General features: G+C 48.0%; 1 protein-coding gene across 3 annotated transcripts in view; it reads left to right on the top strand.

Annotated features, from left to right (window-relative positions):
- Positions 1-19,988, top strand: part of LIPC (lipase C, hepatic type) — a 147,644-nt gene extending 127,656 nt beyond the window's left edge. For all 3 annotated transcript variants that reach the window (XM_058665785.1, XM_058665786.1, XM_058665784.1), the window contains 3 exons: positions 11,672-11,789; positions 13,748-13,966; positions 19,633-19,988. In XM_058665785.1, the coding sequence (XP_058521768.1) occupies positions 11,672-11,789; positions 13,748-13,966; positions 19,633-19,735 (440 nt within the window). In that variant the 3' untranslated portion in view covers positions 19,736-19,988. The remainder of the gene's footprint in view (positions 1-11,671; positions 11,790-13,747; positions 13,967-19,632) is intronic.
- The last annotated feature ends 7,288 nt before the right edge of the window (positions 19,989-27,276 follow it).

The raw sequence follows: 27,276 nt of genomic DNA, 5'->3' as shown, positions 1-27,276 counted from the left end.
GTCCCCTGACCTCTCCCCAACAACAACAAAAAGAAACACAGTGCAAGGCTGTGGTTGTAGCTTCTCCCTTCCTCCTAAGACTTGAATCAGCTGATTGGCCAGGCTCTGCCCTATGGAGGCCCTCCCAAGATGACCCAGCCAGGCTCTTTAACCTCAGGGTACAGGGTGAGCCCTTGGGTTTCCCCGGGTTTAACAGGAGGTCAGAGAAAGGGCGGCTACCCGTTGGGCGGAGGCCAGCATAGAAACACTTGGCTACAGCCTAAATCTTCCTGGAGGGAACAAGCCGACATCTGTTGCCATTAGCATTTCTGCCTAATCCTGAAAACAGCTCGGGAGTGATTTAGCATCCGACTGTGTCACTGCACACCCTCCCCACGGCAGGCGGGCGGGGGAAGCAGTCAGCTGCGGGCGCAGGCAGAGGAGCAGCTCCCGTGGCTGCAGCCGGAGACAGGCCCGTCATCACCACTTCCCATGCACCACAACATTTCTTGCACTCCTCCCCATTCCTCACTTCTTGCAAAGTGGGGCAAGCCCAGCAATAACTCCATTGTAAAGAAGAGGATCATTTGCCTAGGGCAGAGGGCTCACAGCCACGCAGCCTGGAAACCCTGGGCCATCTGCCTCTGTGTTGGCTCTCCCCTGATGGGCACACTCAGAAGTTCAAACTCCCTGGCCACTGGTCTGGGAAGCCCAGGACTGAACTTGTACTCTCCAGCCTGAACCCTGCCCGGAGCAGGTCTGGGAAAGGCAGGCATTGTGGTGGGCAGTGGCAGCATCTGAGGAAGAGGTAAGGGGCTGGGGGTCCCCTACCCCCTACAGTGTAACCCGTTATGGTTGCAGTGGGAGCACCTCACAGAACAGGAGGGAGGATTTGGAAGGAGCTCCCTCAATTCAGTCTGCCAATGAGAAGCTCGTTTGGGTTAAGCAGCTCCTCTATTACACAGCACAGACACCAGCAGTGATTAAGCCTCTTGGATAGTCACATTTCCCCAAACCTAGCTCCATCGTGGCAGGTTAGCACAGCCGGGGCTACAGGTCCACCCGGCCATATGACAGATGGGTATCCTGAAGACCAGGCAGGGGAGATCAAGAGACAAAGCACACACAGTGAGTCCTTGGTGACGTCCACATTTAGACCTCAGACCTCCAACAGCAGGTGCTGGGGTCTCTGCTACCCACAAAAGAGACCCGGATGGAGTAAAGAGCTCCTGGCTCCAGCCTGGTGCAGCCCCAGCCAGTGCAGACATTTAGGGAATGAACCATGGATGAAAAATCAATCGATGTGTGTATGTGTGTGTATCTATTACAAATAAATAGATAAATTTAAGAAAAGAGAAAGAAGACAGGGGAGGTAAAGACAGAAGGCAAGAGCCCATTTGCCCAAGGTTGCAATTGGCCCAACCAGCATTTCCCACTAGGATCCCTTTTTCCTTGGGGGAACCAAAGAATCCACCAGCTGACACAACTGACCCAGAGATAAGCTTTGTGACTCTCTATTGCCGCTACTTCCCTTACAGTAGGACCATCATAGTCAGGCCAGGGATGTGCAGGCTCCAAGGCAGGCCTGCCTACAGCTGGTCAGAAGCCAAAGCTGGCTCTGGTGCTGAGCTGTGGCCTGTGCCACACCCTCCTCTTCTCTGCCTGTCTCCCTGATACCCACCAAGCTCCTGTTCACTCCTTGCTGTGAACAAAGTGGAGGCAGCCACCCAGGGGATGCTTCCATCTGTGTAATGCTCTGTTATCCAATAGGGTGACCACTGACCACAGGTAGCAATTTTACATAAATTTAGATTCCCTTGAATAAAACCAAAACTGTGGATCCTCAGTCACACAAGCCACCTTTGAAGGGTTCCGATATGTGGTTGTCATGGAAGAGAGCACAGAAATACAGCACTGCTGTCCTTGTGGGAACCCTTCACCCAGGCCACCATTACCACCCTGTTCTCTGCACATCATGGTTTGAGGCCTCAATATCCATTTCCCTGGCCACCTCCAGCGTTTCAATGAATACATGCAGATTCTTTAAAAAACCATCTTGTTCAACCCTAGCATACCAAGAACCCCATAACCCATATTTTCAAGGCAGTTTAATTGTACTTTCTATTTAGTGCAGGGTCTGGCTGGGCAAAACAAACTGCTGGCTATGGTTTCACAGAAGATGGCTGACTTGGCACACATTCTCCTGGCTCCCAAGATATTTCACCAAAACCATCAAAGGATCCATTTACTGCCACTGTTCATACACCACGCGAGTGCTACAGTAGCAAAAGAGAACCAGGAAACAGTTGCTGAGTAGAACAAGGCAATTTACTGACCATTTTCATCCACCCTCACTCAGGAGCAGTCTTGACCAGCTCGGGAGCTTGCTCTGAAGGGAGTTGGGGTTTGAATCAAGTCCATCCTGTTTAGCAAGCAAAGCAGTTAACTTGATGTTCAAGCCGTGGGAGGAGTTAAGTGGGTGAAAGTCAGACTGGTAGCATTTAGTGAAGGGGGAGTGGGACAGGACTTTCTGCCTGGAGTGATGTAGGCTGTGTTGCCCAGCTAGGTCAGTTATTTCATCTTTTTTTTTTTTTTAAAGATTTTTATTATTATTGGAAAGCTGGAATATACAGAGAGGAGGAGAGACAGAGAGGAAGATCTTCCATCCAATGTTTCACTCCCCAAATGAGCCGCAACGGGCCGGTGCGAGCCGATCCGAAGCCGGGAACCTGGAACCTCTTCCGGGTCTCCCACGCGGGTGCAGGGTCCCAAAGCATTGGGCCGTCCTCGACTGCTTTCCCAGGCCACAGCAGAGAGCTGGATGGGAAGTGGAGCTGCTGGGATTAGAACCGGCGCCCATATGGGATCCCGGGGCTTTCAAGGCGAGGACTTTAGCTGCTAGGCCACGCCGCAGGGCCCCAGTTATTTCATCTTAATAACATCTGATAGAGACGGGAGTCAAGGCCTGGAGACTGATTGTGCTTAATGTTGCAATGACTCAGTGAGATTCATAGAGGTTGGATCATCTTTCCAAGGCTACAAAACTTGTGAGTGACAAATGCAGTATATTCGTATTTGCTTGTTTGTTTGAAAGGCAAAGGACAGCCCAAGATCTTCTATCTGCTGGTTCATTCACCAAAGACCTCCAATAACCAGGACTGGGCCACACCAAAGTCAGGTGCTAAGAATTCAAGCAAAGCCTGCCACATTGGTAGCAGGGAACCATTCTAATATGAGATGTAAGCATCACAGTCGGGTCTTACCCACTATGCCAGACATCCACACCCCACCACCAACAACGCATACACATACGGTATTTAATCAAAGCTCACTCAGATCCCACAGTCCTGCTCTTTTCCCGGATGTGGGCGCCTTAGTGCAGTACCAAGGCGGCCTACCCCTCCAGAGCACCACCCCCCAGCTGTGGGCACCTCCCCCACCCCTCCCTCTTTCTACACTGGCTCCTCTGGCTCTTGCCCTGCTCTCCCTCTGCCTGCACTGTCTGCACCGGGACCTCAGTCAGCTGGGGAAGCAGTGGCTCCTGCTGCCCAGCCCCCCACCCCGCCCAGGAGAGTGTGTGGTCCTGCTGGCTAGTAGACCACTCAGCAAACTGGTACATGGGGAAACTGGCTAGCTTGGCTTTTCTCAGATTCTTCTTTGGGAGGTTTTCACTGATTGGCAGAGAGAGTTCCCAAATAAACAGTGGGCATAGTAGAAGGAGCACACGCTTGCTTTTGGCACAGGGAGCATCAAGAATTTTGGTTTTCCTGCCAACCACTTGATGTGACCTTTACCTAGAACAGCTACACAGATGAACCATCCATGAACCACCCACCAGCAGGTGGATCTCCAAACCTTATCTGGTCAGTGCAGCATGGAGAAAGGGGATAGGTGATGCTGGATGCACACCTGCAGGAAGGCCGGTGCCTGCATACAACCCTCTCACCACCCTCTCCCCACAACTCTGAGAGAGCTCCAGATCCTCACAGGCCAAACAGGGAGACAGCTCCAGAGAAGCCATGCCTGCTCAAGGTAACAGGTGACAGAGTAGACTCAACCCCTAGGTACTGAGCCCGCATGACGCATGCATCATACAAGTAGCCGATAGCTGTAGTGCATGTACACAACCAATTTACATACACACCACACACACACACACACTTTTACTCCAGGCAGTCAACAATAAATCACTCACAGTCATGCACATGACAGCTTGGCATTACATAAATAAGGCTGCACTGCTGTTTTATCTTTGTTTCATTTACTTGAAGGGCACAGAGACAGAGACAGAAAGATAGACAGAGAGAGGTCTTCATCTGCTGGCGCATAGCCCAAATGCTTGCAACCACTGAGGCTTGGCCAGGCTGCAGCCAGGAGCCGGAGACTCTATCCTACTCTCCCATGTGGGTGGTAGAGAGCCATCATCTGCTGCCTGCCAGGGTGTGCATTGGCAGGAAGCTAAATCTGAAGCAGGGGAGCAAGAACTTGAACTCAGGGCTCTCCAGTATAGGACACTGGCATACCAAAGGGCATCCTAACCAAATGCCCACTTTGGCTGGACTTTCACATTCTACTGCAATTACAAAAATAAGCTGTCCCACACATGTTCCTACACATGTTTCTACACATATGTTTGCAAAATATCACCTGTTCCTATCTCCCTCCTCCCATGAACCTGCTCTAAGTTTATTCAGCCAGGCCGGGCCAGCTCACTGCTTGTGCCAAGATGCCCTGAACAATACCTTCCTTGTTCCCCTCAATCTCCTGACCTTCCCCTGCCTTCTCAGGGCAGAGGCATTTCAGGTCTAAGCACAAGTTCTTGGTGTTTCAAGAAAAACATGAAAGATCGCATTCCTACCATCTCCACATGTGAAACACCATTTCCTCGTGGGGAAAACTCATGTGCTTTGATGTTTGCGGGAAGCGTCAGGATATGTCCCAGAGCCAACAGCTGAGGATTCCAAATCATTAGGTTTTTTTTTTCCTAAGACAAAAATTTTTTTAAAAAAAGAAAGAAGACAGACAAAAAATTCTCTTTCATAAATTCCACCACCTGATGCTTGCACTGGCTGCCTTATGAAAAGAAACACAAGGCTTTTCTTTACGAAATATCATGAAGGCATTCTTCCACACGGGGTTAGAATCCAGGACTTTCACCTGAGGAGGCTCTCAAGAGGCTCCCATGTCCGCTCTGGATAGCGCTTGCCTGTTCTCATTTGGGGTCAACAGACTCCTTCCTCTTTAACACCTGAAAAAATGTGTGCAACCAGATGCTTGGAAATATGGGGTACTCATCTCTCTGAAGTCACAAAATCAAAAGCATTCCCCCAAACCATTTTTAACATTCATCTTAAACATGCTGTAAAGTGAGCAAAAAAAATCATTCATGCTTCTTTCCTTAATCTTTCAGATAGCATCATGATCTTGGGACGTGGTTGGAGTAGGCCAAAAAAAAAAGTATTCATTCTCTACAGAGTTCTTGAAAGAAGCGATGCTCCTGGTGCAGTCCTGCAGATTCTCCCTGCAGACATGGAGTTTTTTCAGGAACATTCCTGCCAACCCAGGAATTCTCTGCACATTCCTTTGGAAGCTCAGTTCAGCTCCTCACAGTATACACATGCATACACACACACACACACACACACACACACACACACACACACACACACACACGTTTATAGGTCCCAACCCCCTGTGAAGGTCACACTCCAGGGAGACAATGGAGGAGCAAGGAGCATGTCATTCTCATTCGCAGGATGTACAGGCTGCCATCTGAAGCTGATTCCTTGGTGTTATATAAACACCTCCCTTCAGAATCATAAAGCCTCAGAATCAAAACCTCTCAGATGTTGAAATGCATCCCCTGGTACTCACAATTTAAGCAGAATGAAAGACACAGAGCATCTCCCATCCAGGAGCATGAAACATTTATCCCCAGGCAGGGGCTGGACATTCATACGGCAGGAGGTGGCACTCCACGGCAAGTGATGGTCCAACATGGATGTCAGTGGGTTGGAAGCAGCAGGAGTTTGCATGCTAGGCAGGTTTTGATTACAACTTCTCTTTAGGGCCTGAGCTGACTGTTTGCTGTCAAAGGGCAAATCCCACTTCCAGAACCAAAGCATTGAGAGTTACAGAATGGGTCTTTGGGAAACAGATCCATGGATTCAAATCCTGCCTCACTTCCAGCTGTCTGGGTAACTCAGTCTCCAGACCTCTGTGATTGACCGTGGCAATTGGCTTCCAATCAGCCTAAAGTTCAGCAGAGACCAGTATGTCACCTGCCTGAGCCAGCTGGGAAGGGAGAAGTACTCCTTACATAAGGGTAGGCCATGTGAGGAAACCCAGCATGGCTGGGCTGCACCTGAATCTGTCAGCAGGATGGTGGGAGCAAGGAAGGCACTAGCCCAGAGAAGTGAAAGCTCCCAGTGAGGAGCCCAGGAATTGGAGCAGAGGGATCCCAAGGGGAGACTCAGAGCCACGCAGAGCAGGGCAGAGATTGGAAAGGACATCACAGGCAGAGGCAGCAAGGAGAGATGGCCCAGTATGTCGTTATTATGTCAAGACCACTTCACATGCAGCCCTCTGCACACAAGCATGTCTTTTTTACATTTGTATCTATTTATATTCATCTTATTTGAAAGTCAGACAGATAGAGATCCTCCATCTGCTGATTTATTCCTCACATGCCTTCAGTAGCTGGGATTGGGCCAGGCCAGCACCAGGAAACTGGAACTCCATCTGGGCTCCCCAACGAGTGACAAACACCCAAGTATGAAGCCATCACCTGCTGCCTCACAGGGTCTACATTAGCAGGAAACCATACTTAGAAGGGAAACTGGGACCATGATACAGGATGTGTGCATCCCAGGCAATGAACGTTTCAAGCCCCACTCCCACAGTAAGATCTTATAAAAGGAACAGAAACTATTGTGTCATTCTTCCCAATTCAGTGATGGTCTTGGATGTAGCACTTGCTCCTGCCATGTGGTTCTTCACACAAAAGCCCTTTGTTTCCACCTATGAGCATGTGTGGCTTCCCTTCTGGTATTTCTATTCTACTACACTGGTCTTCCTTTCTGTTGCTGTACCAGTACCATCCTGTTTTGATAACTACCGCCCTCTAATATATCCAAAGATCTAGGACTGTGATCTCTCCCACTAGGTTCTTATTCTTCAGGATAGCTCCGGTTATTCTTGTTTTTTGTGTGTGTGTTTCCACATGAACCTTTGTATCATTTTTTCCAGCTCTGTGAAGAATGTTCTTGGTATTTTTATTGGAATCATGTTGAACGTATATATTGCTTTTGGTAATTGACAATTTCCTACGTTGTTGGGAAACATCCCAGTGGCACCATGATGGACTTGTGAAAATTCACAAAAGACACGCATTGTAAGACTGGAGTGGAGAACAGAGAGGAGAGGAAGGAACTTGGGAGAGAGGGAAAGGAGACGCCAGCGCCAAATAACTGTATCAAAAAAAAAAAACAATTAAAAAAAAATTTACAGGCCCTTTAAGGACTCCTCAGCTACTGGGAGCTCTGCGCACATAAGCACAAGGCTGCCCTGATGACGTGGGCCAGGAAAGATGTCAGGGACCCATCCATAGCTGCCTCCATGCTGCAAGCCCTGCCTGCCTTGCTTTTCTTTTCTAAGTTTTATTTTTATTGGAAAGTTAGATATACAGAGAGGAGAACAGAGAGGAAGAACTTCCATCTGATGATTCACTCCCCAAGCAGCTGCAAAGGTTGGAACTCAGCCAATCCAAAGCCAAGAGACTGGACCCTCTTCCGGGTCTCCCCTGTGGGTGCAGGGTTCAAGTCTTTGGGCCATCCTCGACTGCTTTCCCAGGCCACAAACAGGGAACTGGATGGGAAGTGGGGCCCCGGGATTAGAACCAGTACCCATATGGGATCCTGCCATGTGTAAGGCTAGGACTTTAGCTGCTAGGCTACCATGCCAGGTTTGTTTTCTTTTAAAATACTTTGTGAAGCTCTTTTCTAATGGTCTAATTCCAATTCATGTTACCATTGAAGAGGCACAGAAGTTTATCTCTCCAAGGATAGGAATTGGTACAAGAAGACATCAAAAGTTTATAGAACATGGAATTAATTAAAAGATAAGCTTATTTGGCACAAAAAATTTAAAGCCATGTATACTTTTTCATATGATACGAACTTCCTGAAAATCCTTTATAGGCATGGATTCCAACATAACAGTTTGTGCACTAAAACAGACTTTCAATTCCATTCCACAAACTTTTGCACATATCCTCATATTTGTCAGTTTTCCATTACTCTACCAAAATGCTTGATGCTGGATACTCTGCATGGAAAGGAGGCCTGTCCCAAGAGTGGAAAGTGCAAGATAAGGTAGCTCCATGAGGTGGCCTCTAATGAGGCCCCGTGGGCGACCCCACAGGGTTGCAAAGAAACAGGAAGGGAAATTGTATGCAGAAACAGCAAAGCATAAGCATAGCTCGTTTTTCTAACAGCTCACTCTAGCCCAAACTAACTCCCCCACTGAGATCAGTACACCTGTTGACCCACTCACTGCACCCTACCTCTTAGATGTTCTGCCACATTCTAACATCACCACCCTGGAAACCAAGCTTCCAGGACGTGAATGCCAAGGGGACAGATCATATGCCAGCTGGTGCAACACTGTAATATTTCCCAAAATCCCCTTACTCCCACACATTCTGTTTCATACACTTGGCCTCTTGATAGATACAAAATTTCATATCCTGAGGGTTTTTATTTTGGGTTTTGATTCTTCACTTTATTTTTTTTCATAAGGCTTGAAATCATTCTAACGATATCTTAATGGCTTCATTGAGAGTAAATCAAATGGTTGGGAATACAACTCAGAATCAGTGGACCAACTTCTAATTGCAGCTTCATTGGTGATTAGCCACAATGACAATGGATAAGGGACTTCATTTTTTTTTTTTTTTTCTGAGCTTCAGCTTCTTCATTTGTGAACTGATGAGGGAGTACAGATTAAGTACACATCTTGTAAAGTTGTTCTAAAGAGAAATGAGATAATTATGGGAAACAATTAGCTTAGTGTCTAGGACATCATACAGAATTAAATGGTAGTTATCCTGTCATTATTAGTCTATAGTCATGCCTCTAGTATTAAAAAATTTAAGATGTTTCTAGCTTTCGAGTGTTTGTTTTGATTTTCCATTTTATTTGGAAGGCAGAGAGAGAATTCTTCCATCTACTGATTGATTCCCTAGCCTAAAGTACGGAGCCAGGAACTCCATCAGCTTCCTCCATGCGGATGGCAGGAACCCAAGGACTGGATCACCAGTGCTGCCTCTCACGGTAGCCATTATCAAGAAACTGGGAGTAACTATGACCATAACCCAAAGTCTCTAATAAAGGATGCAAGAGCCCGAGAGGCATCTTAAGTACTCCCTTCTCCAGTTATTTATAAATAACTACTTGTTGTGATCTTTTTGCGCCTAATCTCTTTCCTTTGGGCACATAAAGCTATTGGTTACAGGTATAAACGTTGACGAGCTCAGGGTCTGGAACCAGGCTGCCTGGGTCTCTGTCCCGGTCAGGTACTTCCTGGCCGTATGATCCTGGCAAAATCAGCACCTATCTCCATGCTTCTGTTTGCTTCTCTCTAACATGAAATAATAATAGTGGCACTTGTTGTGAAGTTTAATGGGGATAATATATGCAAAGGACCTGGTAAAAAGCAAAATACATATTAACTGATACTGGTATCATGCAAACTACCAATTATACCCTTGATTTCTCATTCATTTCCAACAGTGTTCAACACTAGGCTAAGCACACAGTGTACTTTCAAAAACAAATGTGTGTCACATCCAACTGAGTTTAAAACTGGTTGTACAGCAGTTAAGATATCCTTTGGGAATGTCCAGCACCTATACCAGAGTGCCTGGTTCAAGTCTCACCTCTTCTGATCCAACTTCTTGCGAATGTGCCTGGGCTCAAGTCCCTTCCGCCCATGTGGGAGACCCAGATGGAGTTCATGGCTCCTGACTGTTGCAGGTATTTGGGGAATAAACACTCTCTCCCTCCCTCTCTCTCTCTGCTCTCAAAGAAATGGAAATGGTTTGAGTGAGTGTCCCTAAGTACTCTGCCCCTCCTGTGACCCTTAACCGCAGTCAGTCCTCCCACCATGTTTTTTGCCCAGCCTCCTTGCTCCTGTTCCGGTGACTCTAGCCTGTGCCTTTGGAGGGATCTTCCCATTTTGCTTCAGTTCAACTTAAGAGCTTCAGTTCACATGTCACAGAATTTCCTCAGTAAGTCACAGATGGCACGAAGATCGCCTGCCTCTGCCCCCACCAGATGCGCCTGACATGTTAGGCCAGAGTCCCTCACTGACTGCCCCGCCCAACTTCCCACCCCCTGCCAAGGCTTCGGGACCCTTCTGGAGACTTAGGCCCATAGTCTTTTCTTACTTCTCTTCCACAGGCTTTCCTATGGCCCTGAGGGCCTCACACTACTTTATTCCATGCTTGAGGGCTTTAGCATCTATTGCAAACAGGAGAGTGGACACCAGTCACTATCCAAGTTATCTCTTACCTAATGTGAAAACTCAGCTTGCACACCAACTTAATGTGTGGTCCTTACCATAAGCATAAATAAACATTTCATACTTCAGAGCAGCCCATGAAGTAAATCCAAAAGATATCACCCCCCCACACAGGAGCAGATGCACCATGAAGTCCAAATAGGAAGATTGGTTTACGCTAACAGGATCATGTAAATGATCTAGAAGCCCCGGGGTGGAAGCTGGTTTGTTAGTGACACACCAATCGCAATAGCCACTGCTAGGATTGTTGCGTTGCTACCAATCTCTAGGGGACATGGTGCCATTTGGGAGCTGATGGATAAAGATGATGAATTTCCACAGGTAATGCAAAAGGTGGATGGTCAAAGAGCTAGTTAACATGATCCAAGTTTCCCATAGAAATTATCCTACCACAAAGCTGGAAGCTCAGGTCTTAAATTCTCGGAAGTGACTTGCTAGGTGTCACTGCCTACTAACACTATTCCCAAGCAAACTATCAGTTCATTAATTCCACAAAAGTCTATCAAGCACCAACTAAGACTCAGGCACCCTGTGAGGATTGTAGTGCATCGATTGCTGTATAGAACAGGAAAAGCGAAGGCAGGACAAATTGCCTATCAATCCCCTAGTCGTTGCTCAAGGCAGACACCCTCGGACCCGGTCATAGTCTAAGGCATTTATCCATCCAAATTTTTCTTCTTCTTTTTTAAAGATTTATTTATTTTTACTTGAACAGTAGATTTTATAGGAGAAAAGGAGAGACAGAGAGAAAGAGAGAGGTCTTCCATCTATTGATTCACTCCCCAAATGGCTTTCATGGCCAGAACTGGGCCAGTTCAAAACCAGGAGCCAGGAGCTTCCTTGAGTCTGCCATGTGAGTTCTGGGACCCAGGGACTTGGGCTATCTTTTGCTGCTTTCCCATATACTATCAGGGAGCTGAATTCAAAGTGGAGCAGTCAGTACTTGAACAAGCATGCATATGGGATGTTGGCACCATAGGCTGAGGTTTGGTCTACTATTTTTGATATTTAAAACATATGATAATTTCATCTTAAAATTCCTGCTTAAATATTTTCTGTGTGTCTCATTTTCTTTCTTTTCCAACTTCCTCACCCCTACCCTTACTCCCAGTTTATCATTACCAGTTCAAGATCCAGTTCATCAATCAAATTGAGAAGCCAGTAGAACCGACTTTCACAATGTCCCTTCTTGGAACAAAAGAGGAAAAGCAGAAAATCCCCATTACCCTGTGAGTATGTGGTGTGGACCCTGCTTGGGGTGCCGACACCCTTATTTCTCCCAGGGTCTGGACGGACCTGATCAGACGTCTGTTTGCTATCCTTTGCATCCAGCTATGGCTGCCTCCAAACCTCCCCATCCAATAGGACATGCACACATGCCTAGCCCCTTCTCAGACTCAGCATGTCCCAGCTACTGCAACCAGCAAGTGAGATATACCAGCATAGGGGGTATAGCTGAGCCCAGAGAGAAGCCAGCGGTAGCCCCAACAAGGTCTGCAGTGCCAGGTGGGAGGCAGAGTCAGTGTCCCCAAGAAGTCCCCAAGCCCCTTTCCTGGGAATTCTGAAAACCACAGCCCAGAAATAACACTGGGTTTGATCATCTACCTTGGCACAAACCTCCGATCTCAGCCAGCTTGCAGGACCAGTCCTCCCCATCTGTCCTTCCCCCTCTTACACACCTGCTTCCTACCCCAGCCAGCAGATTAATATGCCTCGCAACACCTCACTCTCCCCAGGGCCCAGCTTCACTGAGTGTTTTCCCCCAGCATCTTGACACTCACTCCCCGCCAGGAAGTGACACTAGCCCTTCCCCCAGCCCAGGACTTGCTGCCTCCTGAAGGCTGCCCCCAGCTTCAGGTCTCTGTTTATCACCCTGCTTTACTCATTCAGCAAATATTTGTTGATTCTCTGTACAACTGGGAGAGAAGACCGCATCCTTAGGATGCTCACAGCCTGGCCGAGTGTGTGGGTCCCACACCACACTGCTGGCAGAGCTGAGAGGAACTGTGCCAGAGAGCCCTCTGCCCACCTGCCTCATTCTAAGCCCAGTATCACCTCTGCACCTGCTGGAATGTTTCCCCAGGGGCTTCTTCTCAGTAGTGACAAGGATGCTTAGCTGCTCCAGCAATGTTGAAAGATTTCACCTCAGACAAAGTTTCTTTAGGGATCCCCTCAATCGAACTGCCAGACTCAGATCCTTAACCATGAAAAGACAGAGAACAGAACAAATCAATCAACTACCCCAACCATATGTTGGCAGTGAAAAACAGGGCAAACGGAGACTCTAAGATGGACTGTCAACCAGTGGGCTCTGCAGTGATTTCTTCGTGCTTGGAATGGCGAGATTGGCAGCAATTCATAACTGTTGAATTATCAAAACCACTTGAGCAAGACCCTCGGAGCATGCCCCACATCAGGGACCTGGGCTGGGTGGGAGGCTGGATAGGGCTTCTCCCTTTACCTCCCCCTTTGCCCCAGATACAGAAAAATAATGTGTGGAAATGATAGTCTTACCCACTTTCCTGTAGCCCTTGAACCTTTATGCCCTAATTAACTATGTAAAGATTGTCAAAAATATAATAAAAATGGAGAAAAAAAGATTTTTAATATCTTAGAGATTAGTGAATAAAAGTAATAATGATACCTCGGAGCTTGCCTTGAAATCTCACCCAAAGTGGGGGCCTCCTTTTCTGTGTGTTTTCTTCTATTAATGTTAGGCTTTGTTTTATTAGAAGCTTCTGTTTCTACAAGATGGGGGAAGGGAGAGCATCAGCTAGAAGAGAAAACTGTGTCGTGGGCAGAGTGTGTTAGTCAAACCTGCAAGAGAGCTGAGCTATGCAGAGGCCACTGCCAAAAGCCCAGCGTCTCCTCCCAGGGCTTCCTCCCACGAACAAGGAAGAAGCAACCTACACTAAAGCAAGTAAACTAAATTCATGAGAGTAGGAGATTTCTTAATATGCTTACACAGAAAACAGTGCCTTTCCCCACTCTGTTGTCAGGAAAGCCCTTGTCACCCTGGCACACCCCTTACCACCCTGAATGGTCCATGGAACACCAGTTTGGGATACGCAGTCACATATTCCATTGCACATCACCCAGGCCAACTCAACACATCCCAAATATCCCTTGCCACGATTTTGCCATTCAAATTTGGTTAACAGCCTGTGTTTTCATTTGTATCTTCAAGGGGCGAAGGAATCACTACCAATAAGACCTACTCCTTTCTGATCACGTTGGATTTGGATATTGGTGAGCTGACCCTTATCAAGTTCAAGTGGGAAAACAGCGCCGTGTGGGCCAATGTCTGGAACACAGTGCAGACCATCATCCCATGGGGCACGAAACCCCGCTACTCGGGCCTCATCCTGAAGACCATCAGAGTGAAAGCCGGAGAAAGCCAGCAAAGGTAATGGAGGCACCAGTCCCCTCCCAGCATCCACCAGGGTGCTTCAGATAGCTCATGGGAACATGAAATTAAAAGGAGAAGTTAGTTCTGGTGCCAAAAACAGATTTTGAAATTCATGCATAGATTTTTTTTCATAACATGCACTTTTTGTGTAAACTTTTTCTTAAAAGTTGTATTTATTTGGCAGGTAGAGTGACAAAGAAAGAGAGGAAAGAGAGGTCTTTCATGTGCTGGTTCACTTGTCAGATCGCTGCAGTGGCCCTGCTGGGTCTCCCACATGGGTGGCAGGTGCCCACGCATTTGCACAGGTGCTCCTCCATGCAATGGCAGCATCATAGTGGCAGCTTAACGCACTGTCTGACAACCTCAGCTGCAACAAATAGTTGCAATGTTTCTGAAGACCCCCTCATATACATGAATTTCAGATATTTGCACCAAAACCAACTTTTGAGTCCAGTTTCCATGAGATCTCTGAAGTAACCTCATATTCAGCAGCTGTGTGTGGCAGGCAGTTTCATGTGTCAGGTGAACTGGATGTTACGGTGCCCCAGTGATGGAGCATAGATGCTCAGAAAGGGGAAGCGCCCTTCCCACGTTCATGCAGCTGCAGTTGTTGGGACAGGATTTGCACCTAGGTCTCTCTCTGAATCCCCACCCAGCCTCTCACACTGCCCATGGCTCCCATCTACTGGCCTCATTAACTGGAAGCTTCTCAAACTTCACAGTGCAGTTAAGTCACGATAGGCGCTGATTGCAGGTGCAACATTTCGTTTTCAGTTTACCCAGAGAATTGCATTGAATAGATCATAGACTCCAAGATCATACCTCTTCCCATGGTGCTGCCTTTCAAATCCCGGAGGCCAAAGGACCACCAGAAGCTCATAAAATATGCAGAATTACTGGATCCACTGCAACACTTGTGGTTCAGGGTTGCCTTGTTGTTGTTGTTGTTGTTGTTGTTTTGACAGGACCCCTAAGTCATTCAGATGCGGACCAATAGATTACTCTCAAGAACTTAAAAAATGCTGCTCTATGTGACTGATCAAGGGGCTGGCAGTGGGGAGCAGGGAGTGAAGAAGAGGAAGGAAGGTCCAGCTGGCCCTACAGTTTCTCAGCAGAGTTAGTGGGGTGCGGTTTGCGAGGGGGAATGCCCAGCACATCTTACCATAGCAACCACACTTCTCAGGAGTTCTTGGTGATCTGCAAATTCTGCGCTGCCCAGGCCCTTTTCTGTCTCCACCCTCCTACCACCCCGACACCCGGTATTCAAGAGGCTCATCTCTCCTCTCATACCTTCCTCTGCTGGGAAACCCATGCCTCTCTTTGGCTCGTCTTCAGTAGAAATGGAAGACAGCAAGCTCCTGACCTCTGCACCACTCTCCCCCCTCCCTCCTGGCTGCTTGGGTTTCACTGCCAGTCTGTGGCAGATTTATGCCCCTGTGTTCCTTCTACAACCGCACTGTGAGATTTCATCTCCCTGGGATGCAAACTGCTGGCAATTATGAGGCGCATACTCTGCAGCCTGCCAACAGATCCCGCCACATGATCAATCTGAGAAAATTAAACTGCTCTCTCCTCTTCTTGCTTGACTTCTTGGTCCCTGAGAACGGCACCACTTCTGAGTCCCTTCCCTCCCTGCCTTCTCTCAGCAGAGAGGAATTCCACAGTGGTGGCTATAATCCACCATGACAATTCTGTGGCACTTGACCTGCAAGGTGGCAGGAAACGGCCCATTCTGCGGTGCACACCTACATGGCACAGGAGGAATGACGAGGAAAGGGAAGAAAAGCACACCTAGAGGGATGCAGGACATGGTGGCCGCTGACCTAACTGCTCCCTCATGTTTACTCTCCCGTAGCCTTTGCTGTGTCTCTGAAATGGGTACAAGGGTGGAGCAGGTGAGGGATCTGATGCTCATAGAAGTTACACGGCCCAGGGACATTGCAAATTGTTGTTTAAGCCCACATCTGCCTTGGCTTGGTCTGATGTGGTGCCCATTTGTCGCCTGCGAACTGTTTCTAACAGTTCCTTCTTCCATTCGTTTTGACCCCAATAGTATTTCCGGAATATCTATATACATACTCAAAACATACACAAAAGATACATAAGCTCAGAAATTCCTGTAGTGATGCTGTTTGTAAATAGCAAACCACTGGGGAAGCCTTGATGTCCCTCAATGAGAAAATGCATTGGAATGTACCCATACAAGGGGAAGTCGGAGCTGGTGAGAAAGGACAGAGCAGACACCTGTATGATGACTGAAGAGTTCACCAAGTAATTTAGTTTGGTGACAAGGAGAAATTGTGGGAAAGTACATACAATACAACCCCACTTCTATTGAAAAAATATTCCATGGCTGTTGTGTATGAACATTGGCATCTCTGCAAATGCATAGCAGTGAAGGACATTCAGCAAGCCAGGAAAGTTAGGGGAAGAAAGGGGTGTTGGTGAAGAGTGACTGTGAAGAAAGCCTTTTGTAATCGGCTTGCTAGCTCTTTGTCATGTGCTCACCAGTTCCTCTTATCTCTTTGTAGATCTGTAATTCTGACTTAGTAAAGACTTGCACTAGGTGCAATTCAAAGAAGAAAGAAGCCATAAGCTGGAGTTCTGTGTGACCCCTGGTACACTTGTGTATGTGTGTGATATTAGATGTAAGCAAAGTTAACCACCTCAAATAGAAGAGAGATGTGCATTTGGCACAGAGTAAGCCCCTGTTCTGTCTGGGATGGCTGATGCTGTATTGGAATGCCTGAGTTTCAGTCCTAACTCCGTTTCCAATTCCATCTTCCTGCTAAGACAGGCCCTGAAAGGCAGCAGGTGATGGCTGAAGTACGTGGCTGTCACCCACATAGGAGACCCAGATTGAGTTCCCCGTCCTAGGCATTTGGGAAGTGAAAGTCATTCTCTTTCTCTCAGATAAAATAAATCATAACAGCAAAAAGATTTTTAATAACACCAAATGGCAAGCTCATGGTCCAGATAGCCCAGCAGCTGGTTTTCTTTTAATTTTTTTTTAATAATCTTACATAATTGATTAAGGCACAAAGCGTCAAGGGTAACAGGAAAGTGTGTAAAACCATTGTTTCCACACTAATATCATGTTTTCCCCTGTATCTGGGGTCAGGGGAGAAACAAAGGGAGAAGCCACACCCACCCTCCCAACCATCCCAGGTCCCCGATGTGGGGCATGCTCTGAGGGTCCTGCTCAAATAGTTCTGATACTTAAACAGTTCTCAATTGCTGCCAATCTCGCTGCTCCAAGCGTGATGAACTCTCTTCAGAATCCACTGGCTGACATAGGCTCTTCATGGTTGGGGTTCTGAGATCAGCAGTTCAGTTGGAGGGATGCCCAGAGAAACTTCATCTGAAGTGATCCCAGACCTGATTCTTGTGTGTGCTTGCCAGGACAGGGTCCAGCACAGTCTGTCACTCCAATCAGCTCATGCACATGCTGGTCGTTGCAATTGCTGGGTCAGTTCTGTCTCCAGCCATCTTCCACACAAACCAATGGGTGTTGCAGCCCAGCCCGATCCTGCCCACTTCATACTCCGTCCTCACGCAAACCAGTGGGAGCTGCAGCCTAGTTGGCGTGACTCCCCATAACCCCCACCAGGCCTGCCCCCTACCCTGGTTACCATGCTTGCCACTATGTATCACAGACTTGTTCAGTCTGTCCCACATCCCATTTAGCTCTCATACATGTCAATGGGCATTGAAGCCTAGTTCAACCCAACCTACTCTATTATCCAACCCACACAAATACTGGCAGGTGCCTTTCTGTCTAGCCGCCCATGCCCGAGTCCTGGTTTCAAGCTCTCCTGCGGGAGTGGTAACCCAAGAGGGAGGTGCCCACTGTTTCCCTACTAGGCCATTCCCACTCCCGGATTATGCACTCTCCAAGTGGTTCTGGAGTTTAACTTGACAGACCAGCTGATGCTGCAGTAAAGCCCAACCAACCCTCACCCATTTTAATTTATGCTTGTACCATAGTCAGTCCAACTTGGCTTTTCACTGTTCTAGCTGACATGAGACACACAGGTGATGTAGAGCCCTGCCTGGTCTGCTCTGCCCCCATCCCAACTCATGCTCTCCAGTGGGAGTGGTTGTCCAGCAGGGGAGCTCACATTCCCCCTGCCGGCTCTGCCCCCTCCCTTCCTGATTCTCACATGTGCTGGTTGGGTACTGCGGCCCAGTCTGGTATGCCTCATCTCACCTTGGCATTCCATAGTGTGCACTGGTATGTCTTGCGACCGAACCTGGCCCGACCCACACTCTTCTGGTGCCTGGATTGGCCAGCGGGTGACATGAACTGGTTCAGCCTAGTCTACCCCCGACCTATGCCAAATATATGCCAGTGGGTATCTATCTCTGGCCTGGTCTGGGTTGCTCCCTAACATGGTTCTTGCACTCACCTGCAGGGACTGTGTCCTGCCAGAGGGGTTTCCCAAGCTCCTCCATCAGAACCTCTCCTCTATGCCAGATCTCGTGCATACTGATGGGTCCATGGGCCAACTCCACTTAGTCTACTTCCTGTCCTAGCAGGAACAGTGCTTTTCCTTGCTGGCCTTCAATCTATTCCAGTTCTTATTGTTGGATGTTTCAGCCCACCAAGGCTTGTCCATACCCAGACACTGCTCACACACGGCTCAGTAGGGGCTGAGACCCAGCCTGGTCCATCTTACATCTACCCAGGTTCTCCAGAGCACCAGATGGTGCTGGAGTCCAGATGGTACAGTTAGGTGTGCCCAGCCCCAGTTCACACTTGTGCCAAGGGAGACTGCAGCCATATCAGTACCAAAACCCAGCCCCATACTCCCGCCCCCACACTCACCAGTGGGAACCCCAATCCAGCAAGGGTGTACTCTCACAGCTCCCCAACCGGGCCTGTTCCCAGCCCTAGATTACGCACATGCCAGTGGTTGCTCTGACCCAGTTGGCTTAGCCCCTCACCTCTCAGTCTTTGCCTTCGATGCTGTGTCCTAGTATCCCTGGCTCATGCAAACCAGTCGGTGTAAGAGCCTAGCTCAGCATGACCTGTGCTCCATTCTGATTTCTGTTCTTCCTTGTGAGCTGAGGTTTGCTCAGCCCTGCTTCTAGTTGCAGCTTGGCCCACCTCCCATCTCGTTTTAGGATACACATTTGGGTGCTGAGCAGCTGATTTTCAAGAGAGACCCAGAACACATAGCATTGTCCTGGACATCAGCAGCCTCAGTAAGGGGAAGGGAAAGGGTTTACAGGACTGAGCCCCAGCAAGGCTGACTGGAGCACATGCAAAGCAGGACAGCATCGAGGTAAACACCCTGGTGGGGAGTATTTGAGGAACGTTTGCCCTGGAACCAGGGTAACGCAATGAAAGAAACTACAGTGGCCTTCCTGTGTTTGATGAGCCCTTTGGGAGAACAAAGGAGCTGCCCACCCTCGCTCCCCTACCCCCACCCCAGCACCACAATCCTTCCTGTGCCCAGACCCAGGAAGCCTCCCGCTTCTATGAATTTGCCATTTGTTTTTGTTTTCTCCTCTTATAAAAATATTTGCAAACATAAGCATCTAATGTAAAAATGTACAACCCACGCATGACAAACTGAGCAGGCATTGACGAAGGCTGAATGCTCCAGTGAGTCCCATCTAAGCCTTGATGCTGTGTCCGTTTCACGTTCTCTCTTCAGAATGACATTCTGCTCAGAAAACATGGAGGATCTGCAGCTTCACCCCACCCAGGAGAAAAACTTCGTGAGATGTGAAGTAAACCTGAAGACGGCGAAGTCATAGATCAGATGAGCTCTTGTCAGGACCCGGGGTTAAGAATAAATAAAACTACAATTACTCCTCACCCGGAATGGTTGCCTTCTTCAGAAACCAAAACTTCATAGATGATCTTGCATAAAACTGTAGAAACTCAATTTAGGTTTATGTGGAGGAAACTTGACTTTTTAAAACTGTTTGCTATAACTATTTTCAAGTATTACCACTACTATAAATTTCTTAACTTGTCTGTTCAAATGTTAACAAATGCAATTAACTACAAATGTAAGAACCATTTAGACACATTGTTTTGATTTGCAATGTCCTTTATAATGATGTCAAATTTCCTATAGGCTGGAACTGGTATTGTGGCACAGCGGGTTAAGCAACTGCCTAAAACCCCAGCATTTATATCTGCACCTGTTTGATCCTGGCTGCTCTACTTGTTAGCCAGCTTCCTGCTCATGTGCCTGGGGAAGCAGCAGAAGATGGCCCAAGTGCTGGGAGGGCTGGAAGCAGCTCCTGGCTCCTGAGTAAGATCTAGCCCATCTTGCCCACCTCTAGCCACTGAGACCATTTGGAGAGTGAGTCAGTGGGTAGTGGATCTCTCTCAATCTTTCCACTCGTACCTCTGCCTTTCCAATAAATCAATCAATCTTTAAAATAACAAAAATTTCTTATATTCTTTTGCTAGCTTATCCTGGTCTGTTTTAAACCATGCTGGAAATAGAGTTCTTACCTACCTAGTCCTTCAAAGAAAAGTTTAATTAACCACCAATTGTATGTATCAAAGTACACATTCTCTTTTTAGAAAAATTTATTTTTATTGGAAAGGCAGATTTATGGTGAGGAAAGACAGAGAGAAAGATCTTCCATCTGCTGGTTAACTCCTCAAGTGGCTACAACAACCAGAAATGAGCCGATTTGAAGCCAGGAGCTAGGAGCTTCTTCCAGGTCTCCCATATGGACAAAGGGTCTGCTTTCCCAGGCCACAAGCAGGTAGCTGGAAAGGAAGTAGAGCATCCAGGACACGAACCGGCACCCACAGGGAGTTCCAGACGAGGACTTTAGCCACTAGGCTACCACCACATCAGGCCCTAAAGTGCACATTCTTCAAGACAACATAACTCAGTAAAAATTCTAATAATTTTATCATATAAATTATGCACATCAGGGCAAACACATAGAATTCTGTTAAAATTACTAGTGATAGCAATAAAAGCCAAAAGGTTAGCAGTTTTAATACCTAACTTACTAATTGAAGAGATGCAACTGTCTTTTTTTAATTTTTTTTTTACTACTGTTAGCAACAATTGCTAACAGAAAACTTGGGATATTTCAAAAAGTTTGCTTTGGATTGAATGTTTGTGTCCTGTTAAAATTCATATCCTGAAACCTGACTCCATAGCAGCAGCTAGGTCCTGGAGGAGGAGCCATGTGAGTGGGACTGGTGCTCTCGTGGTGAGGCCAAGAGCCCAGAGCTCTGTGCTGCATGGAAAACAACAGGAAATGTTTAGCATCACCTCAGATAAAGCCATCAGCAACCTGGGAAGAGACCTGGCACCCAGTGCCTAGAGCTTAAATGTCCCAAGCTCCAGCACTAGGAGGAATTAATGCTTGTTGTTCAAACTGTGCAGTCTCTGGACATTTGTTTATAGCAGCCTTAACTGAGACACCATTAGAGATGGAAGCTCAAACTGTCCTCCTAGAAGTGAAATAGTGGTGTTCTGCCCAATAATTCCACCACTAAGCAGGTGCCGGAAGTGGATTTTCACTGTGGTTCTGCGTTGGATCTGTATTTTGGGGAGTTCAGAAAGCAGCAGCGTTCTGTGCAGGTTGAGCAGCCTAGCCTGAGATACACAGAGGTTCAGCTATATCCAACGCATAATCCAGCTGCCCTTCCCTGTAGCAGGGCAAAGCCGGCTGTGGGAAACGAAGGCCCTGAAGAAAAGCCTGGCTCAGGCATTCAGCCAGGAGATGAGCACCTCACTGCATCCCATATTAGAGAGCCTGGCCTTGAAGTGTGACTCTGATTCATACTAATGTGCACCCTGGGAGTCAGCACGTGATGGCTCATGTACTTAGGTCCCTGCAGTCCATGTGGGGGACCCAGACTAAGTTCAGGCTTCTGACTTTGGCCTGGCCCAGCCCCACCTGTTGGACATTTGAGGAATGAACCAGTGGATGGAAAATTTTACTTTCTGTCTCTCATTTCTCTCTCCATCCCTGTCCCTTTCAAATAAATCATTTTTTAATGATCTTTACGTAGTTAATTAGGGCACAAAGAGTCAAGGGCTATAGGAAAGTGTGTAAAACCATTATTTCCACATTCTGTTTTTTCCTTCCTGTACCTGGGGGAAGGGAAAGGTAAAGGGAGAAGCCACACCCATCCTCCCAACCATCCCAGGGTCCCCGACATGGGGCATGCTCCGAGGGTCCTGCTTAAGTGGTTTTGATAGTTCAACAGTTCTGAGTTGCTGCTAATCTCACCGCTCCAAGTCCTATGAAATCTCTCCAGAATCCACTGGTTGACATAATTCACCTTTGAGTCTCCATTTGCTCAGATTTTCACTGCCAACACTTGGCTGGGGTAGTTGATCAATTTGCTCTGTCCTCTGTTCTGGTACCAGGTGTCCTCTGCATGTTCCAATGTACCAGCATATCCTCCATGTGTAACTGGATATGCTATCCATTGCTCCGTCTAAGCCACTGAAGAGGCCAGCTCTGACACATGCATTCCATGGTAAGACCATGGAACCTGCAACTTCCTCCGTGGTTGGAGTTCTGAGTCCAGCAGTTCAATTGGGGAAATCCCTTAAGAAACTTTACCTGAGGGGATCCCAGACCTGATTCTTGTGTGTGCTTTGCCCATACATGGTCTAGTACAATCTGTCGCCCCATTTAGCCTACACACACGCTGGTGGTTACAATTGCTGGGTCAGTTCTGTCTCCAGTCTTGTCTTCTATGCAAACCAATGGGTGTTGCAGCCCAGCCCGATCCTGCCCACCACACATTGGGCCCTCACACAAACCAGTGGGAGCTGCAGCCTCATTGGGATGACCCACAATAACCACCACCAGGCCTGCCTCCGCCCTGGTTTCCATGCTTGCCAGTATGTACAGTATACTGGTCTAGTCTGTCCCACATCCCATTCAGCTGTCGTGCATGTCAATGGGCATTGAAGCCTAGTTCAACCCATCCAACCCTACTATCCAGTCCACACTGGTGTCAGTGGGTGTTATTGCCTGTCTAGCCATGCCTGCTCCTATTCCTGGTTTCTATGCTCACCAGTGAGAGTGGCAACCCAAGAGGCAGGTGCCCACTGTTTCCCTAATGGGCCCACTCACACTCCCAGATTTTGCACCCTCCAGGTGGTTCTGCAGTTTTGCTTAGCAGAATTAGCCCCCAGTGCTAGCATCTGCCAGCTGATGCTGCTACAAAGCCCAACCAGTCCACACCCACTCTGGTTTATGCATGCACCAGTAGGAACAGTCAACCCAGCCTGGCTTTCCCCAGTCCAGCTCACATGCAGGTCCGCAGATGTTAAAGCCCTGCCCAGCCTGGTCTACCTTCAATCCCAACTCATGCTCACCAGTTAAAGTAGTGGTCCAGCAGGGGAGCCCCATGCAGCCCCTCTACTGGGTTTGCCCACTCCCCCACCTCCCCGGGTCTCACATGTGCTGGTTGAGCGTTGCAGCCCAGTCTGGCATGGCCCACCTCCCCCTGGCATTTGCCAGTGGGTGCTGTAGCCTGGCCCAGCCCAGTGCCACTCTCAGTTCCAGCTCATGCTGGTGGGGGCTACAGCCCAGCCCAGCCCAGCCCAGACAGCCCCCAGTCTTGGCCCTAATGTAAACTGGCTGGTATGTCCGACCCAACCAGACCCACACACCAGTCTGGTTCTTGGATTTGCCAGCAGGTGATATGAACTGGCCTAGCCAAATGTATGGCAGTGGGTATCGTAACCTGGCCTGGTCTGGGCTGCTCCCTGCTTGGTCTCGTGCGCTCACCTGCAGGGACTGTGTCCTGACAGAGGAGTTACCCTAGTTCCTCCATCAGAACCTCTCCCAATGCCACATCTCATGCACACTGGTGGGTCCATAGGCCAGCCCTACTTAGTCCATCTCCTGTCCTAGCAGGAACAGTAGCGTTTCCTGACTGGTCCTCACCCTTTCTGGTTCTTACTGTTGGGTGGTACAGCCCAGTTAAAACTGGTCCACACCCAGACACAGCTCACGCATGGCTCAGCAGGGACAGAGACCTAGGCCAGCCCACCCTACACCCATTCTGGTTCTCACGAGTTCCGATGGTTGCTGGAAGCTAGCCCAGTCTGGCCCACCCCAGACCCAGTCCACACCCATGTCAAGGGAGACTGCAGCCATGGACAGATCAGATCACAGCCCCCACTCCAGCCCTTGCCCTCACCAGTGGGAACCACAACCCAGCCAGCGTGTCCTCTTAGCTCATCTTTTAAGATTTCTTTTCTTTTTAATACAGAGCAAAGAAGAGACAGAGAGATCTGCAGGTTCACTCCCCAAATGGCCACAATGGCAAGAGCTGAGCAGATTTGAAACCAGAAGATTCTTCCAGGTCTCTCACACAGATTCAGGGGTCTAAGGACTTGGGTCATCGTCCATTGCTTTTCCAGGGCATAAGTATGGAGCTGAATTGGAAGTGGAACAGCTGAGACACAAACTGTGCCCTTATTCGGGATGCTAGCCTCACAGATAGAGGCTTAACCCACTGCACCACAGCACCAGCCCCTCAAATAAATAATTTTTAAGAAATTCTTTAATGATTCAGTTTAATTTTTCTTTGAAAGGTTTATAAAACTAAAGGGTATAATTTGAGGTACATAGGAAGAATATTTGAGAACAAAGCATTCCACCCTGAAGGCAAATCTTGTCTGCAAAAGTATCCGCCCACCCATTGGTACAGCTTATGTAGAACTGACAGATAGGAAAACCAACAGTGCTTTCCATTATGTCTAAAATATTAAGGTTTAGAACCAAATCATGTTTATATTGGATTAGTATATTTTATCATTAACTGTAAAGGAGGAATTTCAAATATCGCTTTTATGAAATAATAGGAAAGCCTTCTTTGGTATATATCCTACAGTGTCTGTGCATCTGTATTTCAGAGACATGTATGTGTAAGGACATCTACATGAGCCTTAAAACCATCATAACCAGAAAGAGTCGAATACCCACCAGTATAAGCCACACATAAACAATGGTAGATTCTTGCTGATGGAAGAATACAGCAGGGAAAAGAAAAACAAGCTGAAGCTACACTCACAGGAAGAAAAGGGCTGGGGCCAGCACGAGGGGGCTGAAGTGCCCTTGTATAGCTCACTGTGCTCCAGCTGAACTCATTGTGAGGGATGAATAAGCTCCAAGAACAAGCAGTAACATCATAACCACAGGAGTGAGCCCATGGTCACTTTAGGGAAGTTAAAGGTGACATCAGAGCTGTAAAGGCGGCCGGTGATGTTACACCTGGTACTCCAGGGAGAGTGGTTACCCAGATGTTTGCCTTATAACTCTTCTATAAATTCTAACTTGTAGGAGCTAGAGCAGTGGCTCAACAGGCTACTCCTCCACCTGCAAGTGCCAGCATCCCATAGAGGTGCCGGTTCGTATCTCTGCCGCTCCGCTTCCCAGCCAGCTCCCTGCTTGTGGCCTGGGGTAACAGCAGAAGATTCCTCAAGTCCTTGGGTCCCTTCACTCACATGGGAGATCCGGAAGAGCTCCTGGTTTCTGTCTGTCTGAATCGGCTCAGCTCTGGCCATTGTGGCCATTTGGAGAGTGAATCAACAGATGCAAGATCTTTCTCTTTGTGTGTCTCCTTCTCTGTAAACCTGCCTTTCCAATAAAAATAAATAAATTTTAAAAAACTTCTAACATGTGATTTGTGCGTGTTAGGTATGAATGTCATATTTCACAATAGAAAAAGGAAATAAAAGGCAGAGTTGGGCAAACATTTCTGCCACTAGGTGATGTGTCAATATTAATACAGTTTCACTGGGAATGGAGATTAGTTTTTCTTTAGTGAGAAAGCCTTGAAGTCACATCAAACGCCATGACATTCAGGACAGAGGATTTCATAAGCCAACCCAGGGCAGGTGTCTAAGTAGGACATCTGAGACTCCTCTTGGGGTGTCCGAATCAGGCTGCCAGTTCTTTTGTCAGTGGCTTCACTGTGGGAAGATGCATTCATCAAGGAGGGCAAATGGGGAAACTGAATAATGTAGCCACATCTGTTTATCGCACGCAAGATGCTGGCTCGTGTGCCGATCACATACACCTCGTTCCAAAGAGTCTGCATGCAAGAGCCTACTCAGGAACGGAAGCACTGGCATCTTGCCTTTGAAGCAAAATGTGTCTGTGCTGTTCTGCTTATAAGGTGTGCAAGGCAAGAAAGGGAGCCAGGGCGGCACCACAGCGATGCCCTTGGAGGTCAGCAAACAAGGGAGAAGGGAGCAAGCCCCTGGTTCACGTGAAGACGAATGTGCACTCCTCCACAGCCAAGTTGCTGTCCTCAGTATCCACCCAAGTGACAGGAGCTACCAATGCCACAATGATGGCAAAGATGCCCAATGCCATGTCTGCCCCACCCAGAGGCAAAGCCCAGTGGATGATAACTAAACAGCTGAGAAAGAGGAAGACTAAAGCAAGTTGGTCTCAGGGCAGATGTTTAGCATAGTCTTGGAGATCTTACATGCCATACACACATCCCACATTGGAAGGTCTGGGTTGATTCCTAGCTCCGGTCTCCCACATAAGGTGGCAGAGCTACACTGAGTCCCCAATTCCTAGCTTCCTAGTTTTAGGCTAGTCCAGCCCCAGCCAAAATTGTGGGAGATTGGAGAATGAACCAGCAGACAGAAGCTCTCTCACTCAAGTAATTGGAATAAGAAAGCCAATCATTAAAATCCCCACGTACCTGCTCACCTCTCCTTATGCACCTGTACTTCAGTCCTCCGGTGATTGTGCGTGATCAGTACAGTCCCCAACACACCCCTCCTTCCTTCCCAGTTATGACTTTTCTCTTTGTCTCCTCTCCCACAGAATGCCCTTCCCCTGTCTAACTGGATATTATCTATCTGTCAGGGCCACTTTTCTCCGCCAGGAGTTCTCCGGCTCTGCCTAGCCCTGCGGCTCTCTTGCTCCCCAGCAGTGCTCTCTGCAGACCCCGGCCCCTCCTCCAGTCTCCTGGCTGCTCCTGGCCCTCATCCTGCCTTTCAAGGTAGGTGCCTCACAGGACCTCCTGACCTAGCACTCAGCTCAGTCTTTAGGTCACCTCATGCATACCCTTGGCTTTATTTAGGACCACGGAGTAAACATACCCACACAAGTGCTCCAGGGCACTTGCAGGTGTCATTTGTTCAAGCAATAGCTCTTCTGTGAACTCAGCATGTCCGAAACAGACCCTTATTGCCCCTATGCCTGAAGCCTGTTTCTCTGCATATGCCCTGTCCTCTGTCTCTGCGAAGGTCATCCATGTCCATGCAGCAGCTGACCCCAGACACTAGGCGGATATTCACACGGTTACCTCTTCTTTGACC

This window comes from Ochotona princeps, chromosome 6 (assembly GCF_030435755.1).
Source record: "Ochotona princeps isolate mOchPri1 chromosome 6, mOchPri1.hap1, whole genome shotgun sequence".
Taxonomy (NCBI): Eukaryota; Metazoa; Chordata; class Mammalia; order Lagomorpha; family Ochotonidae; genus Ochotona; species Ochotona princeps.
This window is presented reverse-complemented; position numbering and strand designations above follow the sequence as displayed.